Source organism: Scyliorhinus canicula, chromosome 17 (genome assembly GCF_902713615.1).
Source record: "Scyliorhinus canicula chromosome 17, sScyCan1.1, whole genome shotgun sequence".
NCBI classification, from domain to species: Eukaryota; Metazoa; Chordata; class Chondrichthyes; order Carcharhiniformes; family Scyliorhinidae; genus Scyliorhinus; species Scyliorhinus canicula.
In genome coordinates this window covers 114,924,625-114,942,699 of record NC_052162.1, presented here as the reverse complement: position 1 = coordinate 114,942,699, position 18,075 = coordinate 114,924,625, and the positions used below count along the sequence as shown (strand labels likewise).

General features: G+C 45.9%; 2 protein-coding genes across 3 annotated transcripts; one reads left to right on the top strand and one right to left on the bottom strand.

The window, feature by feature from the left end:
- Nucleotides 1-1,227: 1,227 nt before the first annotated feature.
- Nucleotides 1,228-2,255, bottom strand: LOC119952227 (zinc finger protein 239-like). The gene has a single exon (XM_038775877.1). It carries the CDS (start codon nucleotides 2,238-2,240, stop codon nucleotides 1,650-1,652), a length of 591 nt encoding a protein of 196 aa, XP_038631805.1. The 5' UTR covers nucleotides 2,241-2,255; the 3' UTR covers nucleotides 1,228-1,649.
- Nucleotides 2,256-7,008: 4,753 nt separating this feature from the next.
- Nucleotides 7,009-12,116, top strand: LOC119952189 (gastrula zinc finger protein XlCGF7.1-like). 2 transcript variants are annotated; one of them, XM_038775804.1, is made up of 2 exons: nucleotides 7,009-7,577; nucleotides 10,038-12,116. In XM_038775804.1, exon 2 carries the CDS (start codon nucleotides 10,201-10,203, stop codon nucleotides 11,125-11,127), a length of 927 nt encoding a protein of 308 aa, XP_038631732.1. In that variant the 5' UTR covers nucleotides 7,009-7,577; nucleotides 10,038-10,200; the 3' UTR covers nucleotides 11,128-12,116. The 2 variants fall into 2 exon arrangements, with proteins under 2 accessions (XP_038631732.1, XP_038631733.1); XM_038775805.1 differs by lacking the exon at nucleotides 7,009-7,577 and adding an exon at nucleotides 7,763-7,848.
- The last annotated feature ends 5,959 nt before the right edge of the window (nucleotides 12,117-18,075 follow it).

The following is an 18,075-nucleotide window of genomic DNA, read 5'->3' as shown; positions in this document are numbered from 1 at the left end:
GTATAATGGTGAAATCTGAGGGTCTGCACGCCGACAGCAGGATAACCCGTTTCCTTTCGTCCGTCAGTATATTATTTGCCCGGAAGAAGTAACACATTCTCTCCACATACTGGGACCAGTCCTCAATAGTCGGGTCGAATGCATCTAACCTCCCAAAAAACGGCATTTTTGAAATAGCAAGGCTTTCCCTCCGAGTGCGGCAGCTGGTCTCCGCAAAGTTCTTTGTTTACCTCGTCGCCACTGTAATAATTCACAGGAGGCAGGAGTCCCGTCACCACACCAATATTTATTACCAATAACTAGATACAAGAGCAGCTCCAAACAGTGCTGCTAGCAGTCCAGTCAACTTAAGACTGCTCACAAAGCCTACACAGGTGCTTATATGGACCACCTCAATGAGCTATCATTGAGGGAGCTCATACTCCAATTGGCCAACCAATAAAGCCAATTGGAGGTCATTACAATTACCATTGGTCAATTTAGTCAACAGATTAATTTAATTGGTTCCTAATTACTGACACCACCTTCTCTCATTATCTTAGACAGGAATACAATAGAACTGTTTCATACTATCCCTTTATCTGATTCTGTACAATCCCTTATTCACACAGTTTCAAATGTTGAGGCTAATCAGAGCTTGAAGGTCTCTCTTGCCAGAACATTTATCCTCATTGCACATTCTTTATACACAGCAATTTAGCTTTTACATTTTTACGACTAATAAAAGTCAGTTTTTTACTGTAACTACTGATTCATGATTGATTCATTAGTTGTAATTCGATTGAGGACATACTATATTCCTCATCCCAGCACTGAGTGAATGCTGCACTATCAGAACAACCTTCTGTCAAACAAACTACTTATTAGTGTACTGACTGGTGACTAATTAATATAGTAATCTAATTTTTTTTCTTTTAAAATAAATTTAGAATACCCAACTATTTTTTTCTAATTAAGGGGCAATTTAGTGTGGCCAATCCACCTAACCTGCACATCTTTGGGTTGTGGGGGTGAAACCTATGCAGACACGGGGAGAATGTGCAAACTCCACACGGACAGTGACCCGGGGCTGGAATCGAACCCGGGTCCTCGGGCCTTGAGGCAGAAGTGCTAACCACTGTGCCACCATGCTGCCCCCAGAAATGCAAACTAAATATCTTCTAACTTCCAAACACTCTGTCCCGGCCCCGGGTCACTGTCTGTGCGTACTCTAAATGTATTGAAAAAAACTTCCAAACACCCTTTCACCCTGTGATCCTTGTGAAATTTTAAACCAGGTATTTGCATCAAGGCTCAAAGAGCATCAGCCCACTGGAGGTAAAGTCGCGACACCAGCCAGTCGAGCAAAAAGAAACCCTCTAACCATCCCCATTGACCAAATGTCAGACAGAACAAAATGCAGCCCTGGATGTAATTGTTTTTAATTTAAAGTACCCAATTCTTTTTTTCCCCCAAATTGAGGGGCAATTTAGCATAGCCAATCCACCTACACGGCACATCTTTGGTTTGTGGAGGAGGCCCGCGCAGACATGGGGAAAATGTGCAAACTCCACACGGACAGTGACCCGGGGCCGGGATCGAACCACTGTGCCACCAGCCCTTGATGTAATTGAGAACAGAAATAATAACAGCAGAATCGACCCCTTTAATCACTTGTGAACTTGTTGGTGTCTCCGCAGGGCGGATGGATCACCGAATGCCATCGTACAGTGGGAGCAGGTGTATGGTCTGTCCCCGGTGTGAACTCTCTCGTGTATCCGCAGGTTGGATGATCTACTGAATGCCTTCCCACACAAAGAGCAGGTGAATGGCTTCTCTCCTGTGTGAGCACGTTGGTGCACCCTCAGGCTGGATGATTCACTGAATCCCTTCCCACACTGACAGCAGGTGAATGGCTTCTCCCCAGTGTGAACTCGCCAGTGTATCTGCAAGTGGGATAAATTACTGAATCCTTTCCCACACTGAGAGCAGGTAAATGGTTTCTCCCCAGTGTGAACTCGCTGGTGTGTCTGCAGGTTGGATAACTGAGTGAATCCCTTCTCACACTGAGAGCAGGTAAATGGTTTCTCGCCAGTATGAACTCGGTGGTGTTTCCGCAGGTTGGATAACTCAGTGAATCCCTTCCCACACTGAGAGCAGGTGAATGGTCTCTCCCCAGTGTGAATGCGTCGATGAATCGCCAGCTCTGATGGGAATCTGAATCCCTTCCCACAGTCCTCACATTTCCACGGTCTCTCCATGTTTTGGGTCTCCTTATGTCTCTCCAGGTTGGACAATCAATTGAAGCCTCGCCCACACACAGAACACGTGTACAGTCTGTCCCTGATGTGAATGGTGTGATGGTATTTATTCAGGCTGTGTAACTGGTTAAAGCTCTTTTCACAGTCGGTGCTCTGGAACACTCTCACTCGGGTGTCTGTGTCTCGGTGATTTTCCAGTCACACTGATGTTTAAAACCTCTGAAGCAGACAGACCAGAGAAACATTTCTCCTCCAAGTATCAAAGGCTGGTAATATTCCAGACCCGTGGAGTTGAGTGACTATCAGACTTTGATGTAACGTTTGGGTTGAGATTTCTGTCTATAATTCCTCCTCTTCTAATATCCTGTAAAAGGAATTTACAAATGTCATCACTGTCAGTCCAGGATAGAAATTCAGAACAGATTATTTTAATTTCTCTGGAACATTCTTTCCTCTCTCATTCCCCAAAAGGTGTAAATCTCCATCCCACACACTCTCCCTCCATTCTCACTCTGCTGTATCTAATATTCACCCTCCCAATTCTCCTGAAGGTGCAGATTCAGGCTGATTGACAGATCCATGCTCACTGCTTTCTGTCCAGCCATTCGGCCCATTGAGCCTGCTCATCCGTTTGAGATAATTGGCCGATCTACCTCAGCACCATTTTCCCACACTATCCTCCATATTCTTTGCTATCTTCATCATCTAGAAACCCATTGATCTTTGCCCTGAAAATACGTGATGACTCCACAATCCTCTGAGGGAGAGAATGCTCCATATTCTTGAGTGAGGAAATCCCTCCTCATCTCAGCTTTCTCTCCATTTTCCTGCTGGTTCCCCATAACCCTCGACTCCCTGGTCAATCAGAAATCTGTCCAACTCAGCGGTGAATATATTCAGTTACCCCCACACCCCACTGGTCCCTGTGGAAGAGAAATGCAGAGACTAACAACCCTCTGAGGGAAAAGATGACTGGAAATATATAACGTAGCTACAGCACAATATTACACAACTGTAAATAATAATACATGTATTTTATCTTAATTGTTAATTTCAGGCAATAAACATTGCAAATCAGTGAGAGAACATGTTTGGTTTGCTATCAAGTCTCTCGGGTCTAAGATCCAATCACCTCTCTCAGATGCAGGGATGAGCATGGGGTGAGAGGTCAGTGATTATTGTAAATTATGTGTGTGGGCAATAGAGAAGGGAGCAGCTGTTTTTAGTTGCCTTCTCTGATACCCAACTGAGGCTGGGTTAAGGCCCAACAGTGTAGATCACTGTTTGTCTCTCACACTGCGCTATCTTTATAGGTTTACAGCCCTACTGTAAACAGGCAGAAGTAATGACCCCACCCGTCTATCCACCTTTAGCTGCTCATTAACTATTGAGAACTTGTTCCTCCTCAGCCATTTGTTGAACGCAGTGACCTGAGCCAGGTCTCTTAATGCTCAGTATGAACCTCCTCAGGATCCGGCCCTCTGGATTTTATCACAAGTGAGGTTTCATTTCCACAATGTGATGGCAGAACATGATCCAAAATATAGAAAAGGAATGAGGAACTTCTGTTTCGTGGACAAACTCGAGAAGGTTGGATTATTTTTCTTGGAGGAGGAACGATTGGGAGATTTATTTGAGATGTTCAATGGGCTGGATGCTCCGGTGCCCCAGTCACGTGTTCCTCGGCAGCGCGCCATTCACGGGCAGTGGGATTCTTTCTTCCCACTGCTTGTCTCTGGGATTTCCCATTGAAGCCATCCCTGAGAATTCCGGCTCGTATCTGAGGGGGTGAATTCTCCGCCTCCCCAGTCGCGTGTTTCTCGGCAGTAGAGCTCTCCATTCCCAGTGCTGGCCAATGGGATTTCCCATTGTAGACACCCCAGGCTGCCGGGAAGCCTGCGGGCCGGGATATGCTGCCGACACAATGGAAAATCCCACCAGTGGAGAATTCACTGGAGGTGTTTTGATGAAGTCAATAAGCAGATACTGGGCTGCATTCTCCATTCTGGAGACTAAGTGCTGCCGCTGATGTAGAATCAGGGTGCAGTGAAGAGGAGATAAAGATTTTACAGACAGATATAGATAGGCTAGGAGATAGGGGCAAACATTGGCAGATGGAGTTTAATGTGGATAAGTGTGAGGTTGTCCATTTTGGTCAAAAAAATAGAAAAGCAAATTATTATCTAAATGGAAAGCAGATTCAAAATGCATTTGGGCAGAGGGATCTGGGTGTTTTTCTTCATGAATCGCAGAAAGTCAATATGCAGGGGCGGAGAATAGCTAATGTGTTCCTTTGTTTAAGAAAGGTAGCAAGATTAATCCAGGAAATTACGCCAGTAATTAAAAAGGCAGATGGAATGTTAGCGTTTATTGCAAAAGGACTGGAGTATAAAAGTAGAGAAGTGTTGTTGGAATTGAATAGGGTGTTGGTGAGACCACATCTGGAGTATTGTGTCCTGTTTTGGTCTCCTTATTTGAGGAAGGATATGGTGGCATTGGAGGCAGTTCAGAGGAGGTTCACATGATTGATTTCGGGGATGAAAGGGTTGACGTATGAGGAGAGAATAAAGATTTTGGACTTGTACTCGCTGGCATTTAGAAGGACGAGAGGGGATCTGATCCAGGTGTATAAAATACTAAAAGGGATTGATAAAGTAAACATAGACCAAATGCTTCCCCTTGTGGGGCAATCTAGAGCGAGAGGTCACAGATATGGGTTGAGAGGCGGTAGATTTAGAACTGAGATGCAATCTTTGTAATTTTTGTATCCTCACTACCTACAGGTGAGGTCCCAGAGGGGCGGAGAATAGCTAATGTTGTTCCTTTGTTTAAGAAGGGTAGCAAGATTAATCCAGGAAATTACGCCAGTGGTAGGGAAATTATTGGAGAGGATTCTTTGATACAGAATTTACTCTCATTTGGAAGCAAGTGGAGGTATTAGCGAGAGGCAGCATGGTTTTGTGAATGGGAGGTCGTGTCTGACTAACTTGATTGAGTTTTTCAAGGAAGTGATAAAGATGATTGATGAAAGTAGGGCAGTGGGTGTTTTCCACATGGACTTCAGTAAGGCCTCTGACAAGATCCCTCGTGTCAGAGTGCTACAGGTGGTGAGCTGGCAAGATGGGAACAGAACTGGCGCGATCATAGAAGACGGAGGGTAGCATTGGAAGGGTGATTTTCTGAATGGAGGGCTGTGACTAGTGGTGTTCCACAAAGCCTTTGATGTTTCTAAATGATTTGGAGGAAAATGTAACTGGTCCAATGAGTAAGTTTGCGGACGACGCAAAGTTTGGTGGAATTGCAGATAGTGATGTTCGAGATTACAGCAGGATATAGATCAGTTGGAGACTTGGGTGGAGAAATGGCAGGTTGAGTTTAATCCAGACAAATGTGAGGTAATGCATTTTGGAAGGTCTAATACAGGTGGGAAATGTACAGTAAATGGGAGAACACTTAAAGAGTATTGACAGGCAGCAGGATTTGGGTGTACAGGTACACAGATCACTGCAAGTGGCAACGCAGGTGGATAAGGTAGTCAAGAAGGCATGCGGCATGCTTTTCTTCATCGGCCGGGGCATGGAGTATAAAAATTGGCAAGTCATGTTGCAGCTTTATGGAACCTTAGTTGCCGAACTTGGAACATAGTGTTCAATTGTGGTTGTCACATGACCAGAGGATGTAGAGGCTTTGGAGAGGGTACAAAAGAGGTTTACCAGGATGTAACCTGGTATGGAGGGCATTAGCTATGAGGAGAGGTTGGATAAACGCGGTTTGTTCTCACCGGAACGATGAAGGTTGAGGGGTGACCTAATAGAAGTCTACAAACTTATGAGGGGCATGGACAGAGTGGATAGTCAGAAGCTTTTTCACAGGGTGGAAGAGTCAATTACTTGGGGACATAGGTTGAAGGCATGAGGGGCAAAGTTTTGAGGAGATGTGCGAGGGAAACCTTTTTTTTTAACATAGAGGGTAGTGGGTGCCTGGAACTCTGCCAGAGGAGTTGCTGGTGAAAGCAGGTATGAAAGTAACGTTTAAGGGGCATCTTCACAAATACATGAATAGCATAGGAATAGAGGGATACAGATACGGAAGTGTAGAAGGTTTTAGGTTAGACAGGCAGCATGGTCGGTGCTTGGCTTGGCTTGGAGGGCCGAAGGGCCTGTTCCTGTGCTGTACTTTTCTTTCTTCTTTGTGACCTTCTTCTCACAGAGGGTGATGAATTTGTGGAACTCGCTGCCGCTTAGTGAGGTAGAGTTTGAGTCATTAAATGGTTTAAAGGAGATAGACATATTTCTGATTTTAAAAACCTGTTTAAGGGATATGGGAACAGGTAGGGAGGTGGATTTGGGACCAGGAAGAAATCAGCCATGATCTGATTAATTGGCGGAGCAGGCTTGAGGGGCTGAATTGCCTTCTTCTGCTCTGAATTCCTATATTACAGAACCATAAATAATATATCTAATCTGTACCATATAAGAACACTAGACATATTTCTGTCCTATATTAATTTACCGTCTCCTTAAATGTCAGCCATCTCCTGGGGAAACCTGGCCCTTGTGAACATTGGGAAAGAGACCATCCTTTTAGCCAGACAAATAAATGTGTCAAGCTGAGGGAGCAAAGGATGTCAATGCCCTTGAGAAAGAGAGAGGCCTGTGCCAACCTTTCCAGAGTCTGCACCCTCCCTGGATTCACTTCCTTTTCCTTCAGTTGCTGCAAGCGACCAATTGAAGGTCAAAAGGAGAAAATAAATGGAAAGGGGGAAAAAAGAAAGTATTTAACTCACAGATGTTGAAGACAGGAGGACGTGTCCGTCTGTGTGAAGCTCAATCTTCATTAACACAAAGCTTCGATTGGTTGGAACACCAAAGTCCTTCCGGTTGTCAGCATATTCCCATTGGTCAACATCTCAGCAGGAAGTTCAAGGGATGGGTTCTCTTCTGCAACTTCCCCTCCCCTTGGACATGCGCAGTCCCAGGCCGGGATGGAGTGAGAGATCTCACTCTGGCCGGAGTATCAGCCGGTTGCCAGGAAACCTTGTCTGGAGGAGGTGCAGGAAGAGGGGTCACAATCGGTGGGGGCGGGGTTCCCGTGTCCGCGCCCGGCCTTCGTACTGGAACTCGGAGACATCAGGGTGCAGTAGACTAATTGTTATTGGATGATTCAGGCACGTCGTCATTGGACGTCACAAAGACTTCCCAGCACGGTCTCCCATTGAGAACAATCTCCCGGTTGCCGGAGCTTCCTCCACTCTCTGCCCAGCAAAGCTGCTGCTTCTGTCTCGGAGTGAAGATTGAGCTTCACACAGACTCAAACTTCCTCCTGTCCCCAACATCTGTGAGTAAAACATTTTATTTTCTCCCCGTTCCCATTTCTTTACTCATTCTGACCTTCAATTGTTTAAAACCCCAGGTCCAGATGAGATATATCCCAGGCTGCTGTGGAAGGCAGGGGAGGAGATTGCAGAGGCTCTGACAATTTTCAAATCTTCTCTGGTCACAGGAGCGGCGGCGCTGGAGGACTGGAGGACAGATAATCTGGTTCCATTATTCAGGAAATGAAGTAGGGAAAAAACCGAAATTTCAAGCCAGTGAGCCTAACCTCAGTGGTAGGGAAACTTCTGAAAAAAATTCTGCGGACCAGAATTGATCTTCACTTGGTGAGATAAGGATTGATGAAGGATAATCAGCATGGTTTTGTCAGGGGAGGTCATGTGTCACAAATTTGACTTGAGTTTTTTCAGGAGCTGTCTCAGTGTGTAGCTAACGGTAGTACAGTTCATGTAGACTACAGGGACTTCAGTGAAGCATTTGACAAGGACTCACATGGGAGACTGGTCAATGAGGTAAGAGCCCATGGGATCCACAGCAATTGGCAAATTGGATCTAGAATTGACATTGTAGCAGGAAGCAGAGGGTGATGGTTGAACGTTGTTTTTGTGACTGGAAGCCCGTGTCCAGTGGTGTTCCACGTGGATCAGTGCTGGGTCCTTTGCTGCTTGTAGTGTAAATTAATGATCTGGATGTGAATAGAGGAGGTATGATCAAGTAAGTTTGCAGATGATACAAAACGTGGTTGTATGATAAGTAGTGAGGAGGAAAGATTAAAGGTTATATAGACAGAACAGTGGCAAATGGAATTTAATCCTGAAAAGTAGGCAATGCATTTTGTGAGGATGAAAAAGCAAGTGAATATACAATGAATGGTAGGACCCTAGAAAGTACAGAGGGTCAGGGGGACCTTCATGTGCCTGTCCATAGATCCCTGAAGTTAGAAGGGAAGGTAGATAAGGTGGTGAAGATGGGATATGAGATACTTTTATCAGCTGAAGTATAGAATTTAAGAGCACTGAGGTTACAATGGAGCTGTATAAAACACTTGTTAAGTCATAGCTGGAGTACTGAGTGCGGTTCTGGTTGCCACGCTAGAGGAAGGATGTGATTGCACTGGAGAGGATGCAGAGGAGATTCATAAGCATGTTGCCTGGGCGTTTCAGCGTGAAGAGACCCTGGTTAGGTGTTTCCTGGGAGCAGAGGAGGCTGAGGGGATATGTGGTGTGGGGGCACAGTAGCACAGGTTTATGAAGGCCATAGATAGAGTAGATGGGAAGAAAGCTTTCCCCTTAGTTGACAGGTCAGTAAACAGTGGGCAGAAATTCAAGGTAAGGGGCAGGGGATTTAATGAGGTTTTGAGGAAAAACATTTTCACCCAGAGGGTAGTGGGAATCTGGAACTCACTGCCTGAAAGTGTGGCAGAGGCGGGAACTCTCACAACATTGAAGAAGCATTGAGCTGAGCACTTGATAGGCCATAGCATAAAAGGCTCTGGACCAAGTGATTGGAATTCATATGTGCTTGATGGCTGGTGCAGCTCCCTCATGCTGTGAGGCAGTAGTGCAAACCACTTGTCTCACCGTGTGTTATATGCTACAGATTAGATATATTACTGATAGTTATGAAATAAAGTACATTAATTATTCTTGTCTAGTACTGTAGCTACGTTATATATTTCCAGTCAGATTTATAACAGAAGAGGGCAGCACGGTGATGCAGTGATTAACACTGCAGCCTCATGGAGCCGAGGTCCCAGGTTCGATCCTGGCTCTGGGTCACTGTCCGTGTGGAGTTTGCACGTTCTCCCCATGTTTGCGTGGGTTTCACCCCCACAACCCAAAGGTGTGCAGGGTAGGTGGATTGAACACGCTAAATTTCCGCTTAATTTGAAAAAATGGATTGGGTATTCTAAATTTAAAAAAACAAAAATTTATAACAGAAGAGAAGGAGACCATTGGACATTTTGCATTGAGGCCAACTCCTTGAGCAATTGTCAGTCTTGAGTGGGTCCCATTCTGTAACCCTGCAGTACCCATCCAATTTCATTTAGAAATTATTAATCATCTCTGCTTGACTCCCCTCATAGGCAGCAAGTTCAAGAACATGATCAGTCACAACCCCCTGTATCTTAACTAACTGGAACAATCGGAAACATTAAAACATGTTTAGTCCAGTAACATAGACATATATCTGTCTGGCAGCTGCATGGAGATTTTCAGTCTCTGTGTCCAGGACAGGAAGCAGTGAACAGGGATCTGTCAATCAGCCTGAATCAGCACCTTCAGGAGAATTGGGAGGGTGAATCTTAGATACAGCAGAGTGAGAATGGAGGGAGAGTGTGTGGGATGGAGATTTACAGCTTTGGGGAATGAGAGGGGAAAAAATGTTCCAGAGAAACTACAATTGTCTGTTCTGAATTTCTATCCTATACTGACATGATGATTTCTGTGAACTCAATTTACAGCATATTAGAAGTGTTCCCGTGAACTGACTGTGGAAAGAGCTTTAACCAGTTACACAGCCTGAAAAAACATCACACCGTTCACAGCGGAGAGAGAAAGTTCCCGTATCCTGTGTGAGACTTTAACTGATTGTCCGACTTGGAGAGACACAAGGACACCAGCAACATGGAGAAACGGTGGAAATGTGGGGACTGTGGGAAGGGATTTAGGTTCCCATCTGTGCTTGAAACCCATCGACACAGTCACACCGGGGAGAGGCCGTTCACCTGCTCCGTGTGTGGGAAGGGATTCACTCAGTTATTTCACCTGCAGAGACACAATTTCACTCACACCAATGAGAGACCCTTTAAATGCTCTGACTGTGGGAGTGGCTTCAAAAGCTCTCAAGAACTAATATCCCACCAACGAATTCACACAGGGGAGAGGCCGTTCACCTGCTCTCAGTGTGGAAAGGGATTTTCTCACTTATCTAACCTGCGGAGACACAGTGTCACTCACACCAATGAGAGACCCTTTAATTGCTCTGACTGTGGGAGTGGCTTCAAAAGCTCTCGAGAACTGACCTCTCACCAGAGAGTTCACACTGGGGAGAGGCCGTTCACCTGCTCTGACTGTGGGAAGGGATTCTCTCAGTTATCTACCCTTCAGAGACACCAGCAAGTTCACACTGGTGAGAGGCCATTCACCTGCTCTGACTGTGGCAAGGGATTCTCTCGGTTATCCACCCTGCAGACACACCAGCGGGTTCACACTGGGGAGAGGCCATTCACATGCTCTGATTGTGGGAAGGGATATACTCAATTATCTGGCCTGCTGGCACACCAGCGTTTTCACACTGTGGAGAGGCCACTCACCTGCTCAGACTGTGGGAAAGGATTCACTCTGTTATCCACCCTGCAGAAACACCAGCGAGTTCACACTGGGGAGAAGCCATTCTCCTGCTCTCAGTGTGGGAAGGGATTCAGTCATCCAGCCCACCTACGGAGCCACCAACGAGTTCACTCTGGGGAGAGGCCTTTCATCTGCTCTCAATGTGGGAAGGGATTTTGTGTTTCATCGCACCTGCTGAGACATCAACAAGTTCACAAGTGAACAAGGGGTTGGATTCTGTTGTTAATATTTCTGCTCTTAATTACAGCCAGGACTGCACGGTGTTCATTCTGTCAATTGGTCAATGGGGATGGTGGGAGGGTTTATTTCTGCTGGACTGGCCGGTCTCACGACTTTGCCTCCTGTGGGCTGATGTTCTTTGAGCTTTGTTGTGAATACCTGGTTCCAAGTTTCACGAGGACCAGAGTGTTAGGGTATTTGGACGTTGGAAGATATTTTGTTCCCATTTCTGTTTGGAACTCCCCAAAGGATGCCACATTGCCATGAAGATGGGCTATGGTGGTTATATGGTTATTTTGTTTAATGTTTTGGGTGTTTCTCACAGAAGGCAACTGTCAAGGTATGAGGGGTAAATTGTCTGTAGCAGATTGGGAACTTACAATAAAAAGTGTGACAATAGATAGACAATTGCTAGCATTTACAATGTTATTACATATTTACATCAAATATAAATTCCTTTAGAAACAAAAATCCAACAGGAACCGTGATGGAACCATGGCAAGAAAAGTTTAAGATTCCCATTAGTTCAAAGGAAAAGGTTCAGAAAGTGGGTAAGAGTGTAGTAAGCCTGAGGATTAAGAACTTGTTTCGAATTCAGCAAAGGAGGACCAAGACACTGATAAAGAGAAATTAGAATATGAGAGCAAACTCAGCATAGTTAACATGGATTTAGGAATAGGAAATCATGTTTGACGAACCTTTCGGAGTTTTTGAGGATGTCATTAACAGAATTGATGAAGGGGAGTCCGTGGACTTGGTACACTTGGAGTTTCAGGATGTTCTTTGATAAACACCCCACAGGAGGTTAGTCAGCAAAATGAAAGCACATGGGATGGGAGGTAATATACTGGTGCTGCAGTGGTTAGCCCTGCTGCCTACGGCGCTGAGGACCCAGGTTCGATCCTGGCCCCAGGTCACTGTCCATGTGGAGTTTGCACATTCTCCGTGTGTCTGCGTGGGTCTCACCCCATCAACCCAAAGATGTGCAGGGTAGGTGGATTGACCACACTAAATTGCCCCTTAATTGGGAAAAATAATTGGGTACTCTAAATTTAATTTTAAAAATGGCGATACTCTGCCATTTCTCTATTCCCACTACTATAAATTCTCCTGTCTCTCCCTGTAATGGACCCACGTTTGTCTTAGCCAAATGTTTCCTTTTTACGTACCTATAGAAGCTTTTACAGTCCACACACGGCAGCTACTGTTTGGTAGTCTGTAAACAACTCTTACCAATGTTTGCTGCCCTCTGCTGTTTCTTAGCTCCACCCAAACAGTTTCCACATTTTGTATTCCTGATCTGAGATCCTCCCTTACGTACTGACGCCATCCTAGTTATCGGCGCAGCACCGCCTCCTTTTCCTTTTTGCCCGCAGTATTAGCAAACGTAACGATCAGACCGTCAGTCCCGTCATCCAAGTCATTGATATAAATTTTAAAGGTTGAGGTCCCAGCACTGATCCCTGTGACACATCGCTCATTACATCTTGCCAACCAGAAAATGACCTATTTATGTCTACTCTCGGTTTTCTGGTAGCTCATCAATCATTCACTGTGAAAGACAGTTCCGGGGTTAAAGCCTGCAGATTGGGAAAAGAAAACAGAAACTTCTGGAATGAATAATCACGTTGGACAGGTTCTGACACAATTAAGTTTCGACTTCCAGGGTAGAGTAGAGAATAATTGTGGAGTGGGATTTTAGATTGTGTAAAAGGGAAAAGTTATATTTTATACTTTAACGTGTAGGTTTCCTTCAAAAATAGTGTTTAGTTAATGTTGTTTCTATTTTATTGTTGCAGCAAAAGTCATAAAAAAGTCTTGTCATGTGATCCTTCAATTTGTTGACTGGGAATTTGATTTTCTAATATTAGTTACTGATCTTTATAGAGATCATAATCCATAAGTTCTGACTTCCCATTTGAGCCTCAGGCACCTTTCTGTCTCTATTGCTCGTGTCAATGACAGCCAGGCGACAGAGCTGGGGGCTGAATTTAGCTGGGACCTGCGCTCCAGTTGGGAAATTGCCACGGGTGTGACGCTAATAAAGAGACAGGGAGGTGCTGGAGGACTAACTGGAAAATGGTTCCACAACCAATCAGGGTTCGGCGGTGGGGTAACTGGGGCTGATGGGGACGTGATCCCCAGGTTCAGTGCCCCTGTGTCCAATGTGGGGAGTCACGGGAGCAGGGTACAGGGGAGCTGAAGAGAAGCATTTGGGTCTCGAACATGGTGAATATGTTTTTATTCTGGTTATTCTTTTACTCTGGTTGTCTTTGATCCTCAAGTCAGTTTCTGATTTTTTTTAACCCATGTTCTGCTTCATTAATAAACTTGTTTCATTAAAAATATTTGGTTTTTTTTGTCTTTTTCTGCTTAAATTCATTCACTTTGGGGAAAGTGGGTGAGAGGGGTTGGCAGGCTCTTTAACAGAGAGTGAGCCCCTCTAAAGTAATTAGCAAAGGAGCCAGAGGGGTGGAGGAGACTTTTTCATTTGACACACAATGTTTGAAAATGAGATTCAGGGATGAACTAATTTATCCAGGCTCTTTGAGGAGGTAACAAGGAATGTCAATAAAGGGAAACCTGGAAATGTGGTTTATCTAGATTTCCAGAAGGCATTTTCCAAGGGACCACATCAAAGGTTATTACACATAATAGGAGCTCATGGTGTGGGAGGTTAACATATCAGCAGGGATAGAGGATCGGTTAGCTAACAGGAAGCTGAGAGTACGTATAAATGGGTCATTTCTGGGTTGGTAAGATGTGACAAGTGGAATGTCACAAGGATCAGTGCTGGGCCCTCAACTATTTACAATTTATATTAATGAGTTGAAATGAAATGAAAATCGCTTATTGACACGAGTAGGCTTCAAATGAAGTTAATGTGAAAAGCCCCTAGTCGCCATATTCGGGCCCCTGTTCGGGGAGGCTGTTACGGGAATCGAACCGTGCTGCTGGCCTGCTTGGTCTGCTTTCAAAGCCAGCGCATTAGCCCTGTGCTAAACAGCCCCTTGGGCGATGTGATTGAATGTATCGCGGCTAAATTTTCTCATGGCGCAAAGATAGTTCGGAAAGTAATTTGTGAAGTGGACATAACAAGTCTGCAAAGGACGTTAAGTGAGTGGGCAAAATTTGACAGATGGAGGATAACGTGGGAAAATGTGAATTGCCCACTCTGGCAGGAAGGATTAAATAAAACTATATTATTTAAATGGTGAGAGATTGCAGAACGATGAGGTACAGAGGGATCTGGGTGTCCGTTTACAGGAATCACAATAAGTTAGTTTGCAGGTACAGCAAGTGGCTCAATCAAGTCCTTGAACAGTTTAACAGCCTGGCATTTGTATGGCTCAAAGTTACTTGCAGGACTGCAGAGCTCAGATCTGATCCATTGGTTGTTGGATCATTTAACTCTGCTATTGCAAGCTGATTTTGCTGTTTGGTACAAAAATAGTGCGGTTTCATTCATAATATCATTCCTGCCTCACAGTGCCAGGGACCCAGGTTCAATTCCAGCCTTGGGTGACTATCTGGTTGGAGTTTGCACATTCTCCCCATGTCTGCATGGGTTTCCTCCATTGCTCCGGTGTCCTCCCACAGTCCAAAGATGTATAGGTTAGGTGGGATTATGGGAATAGGGCAGGGGAGTGGACCTAAGTAGCTGCTCTTGGTAGGTCAGTGCAGACTCGAAGGGCCGAATGGTCCCCTTCTGTGCTGTAGAATTCCATTCTATGGAATAAACATCCTTGCGGATTCTTACAGCTTTGTGCTGGGCCATTTCAGAGTCAACCACATTGCTGTGGATCTGGAGTCACATGTTGTCCAGACCAGGTAAGGAGGCAGATTTCCTTCCCTAAAGGGAATTAGTAAACCAAATGGGGGTTTTTTTCCAACAATCGACAAGATCATTAGACTTTTAGTTCGAGTTTTTAAAATATAGATTTTATTCCAAACGCAATCAATAATACAAACAAACAACACCAAATCACATTGGCTTTCAAACAGTTTGTCATTTTCCCCTTTCCCTTCCCTAAACTACCCCAACATCCCCTCCCCCCCCCCCCCCCCCCCCGGCTCCAAACAGATCCTCACGTGGAGACAGAAAAACCCTCCATCTTATCCAGAACCCTCTTCACACATCGAGTCTTTTCCAACTGTAGAAATTCCGCCAAATCCCCCAACCATGCCGATACCTTCGGTGGGGCGACCGACCCCCAACCCAGTGAGATTCGCCGCCGGGCAATCAGAGTGGTGAAGACCTCCTTTCCCCTCCAGCAGCTCTGGCAGATCGGAAACACCAGAAAGCCCCACCAAAGGGCATGGCGTCATCGTCACCCCCACAATTCCGGCAGGGTCTCGGAAATCAATGGCCAGAATCCCCCAACTTCGGGCACACCCAAAACATGTGAACATGATTGACAGGCCCCCTCCTGTACTTCTCACATCTGTCCTCAACCTCAGGGAAGAACCCACCCATACGAGACCGAGTCACAAATGCAAAAAACAACACATTTACAAAACTGGTATATTACACATCGAGACAGAACAGATCCTACCATTTGTCCTCCCAAACCCAAGTTCCTTGACCAAGTCATCCGCTTCCTCTGGCATCGTAAAATAATGTCCTTTGCCCTTGTGAAATTCACCCAGAGTTTGTCCGGGGACAACACCCCGAACCGGACCTTGGCCGAAAGAGCGCCGCCTGGGCCCTGTTAAAACCCGCCTGCCATTTGGCCAGGTCGGCCCCAATGTCCTGGTAGATCCGGATCAGATTCCCTCCCAGCTAGTCTCCCGTCAACTTCACCCATCTCAGAATCCGCTCCTTCTCCTGGAAGTTGTGCATCCGGCCGATCACTGCCCACGGCAGCTCCCCAGCTCTCAGCCTCCGTTGTAATGATCAGGGGGCCCGATCCACCTCCGGGGCCTTATCGAAGACCCCCTCCTCAACCTGCTTCGTGAACATTTTCAATACATAGCCCGTGGCACTCGTTCCTCAGGCCTATAATTCACAGATCCTGTCGCCTGGACTGATTCTCCTGGTCGTCCACCTTTGCCCTCAGCACCTTGCAGGCCTCTCCCAGCATCACCATCTCTGCCTCCAGCAACACGATCTGATCACTGGGATCCAACATCGTCCTTTCCCCTCTCAGATCATCGCACCTTGTGACTCCAGGCGCTTCTCCACCCGCTCCAAAGTCCCACGAAGAGGGGCTGCTGCTTCCTCAATCGCCCTGGACCAGTCGTCTTGCATCTGTTTCCAATGCTGCCGAAACACCCTCCAACTCCGCCAAACTCTCAGTTGCTGCACCACACATCCTCCATCTCAAGCCAAGGCTTTACTCGACTTTTGCCGGGTGTTGTAACCTGCTGATATTCCACTTTGGAGGAGAAACCAACTCCCTCCACCTATTCTGCACGTTTTACAAATTAAGTCCCCATTAACCAGGCAGAAAGGGCCAAAACCCAAGCTTCCAAGCAGGAGCCACCTTGTGTGCGGCCAGTAAACTCATGCCCTCCACTGGAAGTCGTTCCAGGATGTTAAGAAATGGGTTAAGAGACATTCCAATTAGTTATCTCATTTATGTTAAGTATCCAATAATTGACATTGATATGTAAAGGGGTTTCAGGTGGCCTTTGTGTCAGGTGATATGCTGATAGAGTTTTGTACAGTCTGTTAAAGTGAAATAAAGGTGTTGGTGAAAAGGAACAGAATCTTTGACTCTTTATACAACAGCAGCTGTCAACAGGACATTTTTGTCATTTAATCTCACCTACCCTCCAACCAATCCCTGACTTTCTCTTTTGTTCTACCTGACCCTCCCCCTTTCTCACCAGCATCAAACCCATCACATTGCTCCCTCTCTTTAGTTCTGAAGTAGAGTTACATTGGACATGAATCGTTAACTCTGTTTCTCTCTCACAGATGCTGCCAGACCTGCTGCATTTTTCCAGTTCTTTCTGTATTTAATTTAGACCTACCTGCAGTGGGGGGAGAAACACTATTTATTATTCAGGATAAAATAAATGTCCTTCATCAGCTTTTGTGGATTATTTCAGTGGAAATGAGCTCACCCAGGCTCAAAGAGCATCAGCCCACTGGAAGCAAAGTTTTGAGATTGGCCAGTCCAGCAGAAAGAAACCCTCCGACCCTCCCATTTCACCAAGTGTCAGAATGAACATGGTTCAGTCCTGGATGTGATTAACAGCAGCAATAACAGCAGAATCCAACCCCTGTCATCACTCGTGAACTTGCTGGTGTCTCAGCAGAAGTGTTGGCCGAATGAATCCCTTCCCACACACGGTGCACGTGAATGGCCTCTCCCCAGTGTGAAGACGCTGGTGTGCCTGCAACGTGGCTAAGAGAGGGAACCCCTTCCCACACTCAGAGCAGGTGAATGGCCTCTCCCCAGTGTGAACTCGCTGGTGTGCCTGCAGATTGGGTAGCTGAGTGAATCCCTTCCCACATTCAGAGCAGGTGAATGGCCTCTCCCCAGTGTGAACTCGCTGGTGTGCCTGCAGGTGGGATAACCGAGTGAATCCTGTCCCACAGTCAGAGCAGGTGAATGGCCTCTCTCCACTGTGAATTCGCTGGTGTGTCTGTAGGTGGGATATCCGAGTGAATCCTTTCCCACAATCAGAGCAGGTAAATGGCCTCTCCCCAGTGTGAATTCGCTCGTGTCTCCGCAGGTTGCTTATGAGAGTGAATTCCTTTCCACACTGAGAGCAGGTGAACAGCCTCTCTCCGGTGTGCAGGAGCTGGTGTGTCAGCAGATGGGACGAGTGTTGAAACCTCTTCGTACAGTGAGAGCAGCTGAACGGTCTCTCCCTAGTGTGAATGCACTGATGGTTCATCAGTTTGAGAGACAGTTTGAAGCTGCTCCCACAGTCAGAGCACTTAAAGGGTCTCTCATTGCTGTGAGTGACAGTGTG

What these genes read in the sequence shown, in the direction of transcription:
- LOC119952227 (XM_038775877.1), bottom strand. Translation starts at nt 2,240, where the DNA reads ATGGAGAGACCGTGGAAATGTGAGGACTGTGGGAAGGGATTCAGATTC.
- LOC119952189 (XM_038775804.1), top strand. Translation starts at nt 10,201, where the DNA reads ATGGAGAAACGGTGGAAATGTGGGGACTGTGGGAAGGGATTTAGGTTC.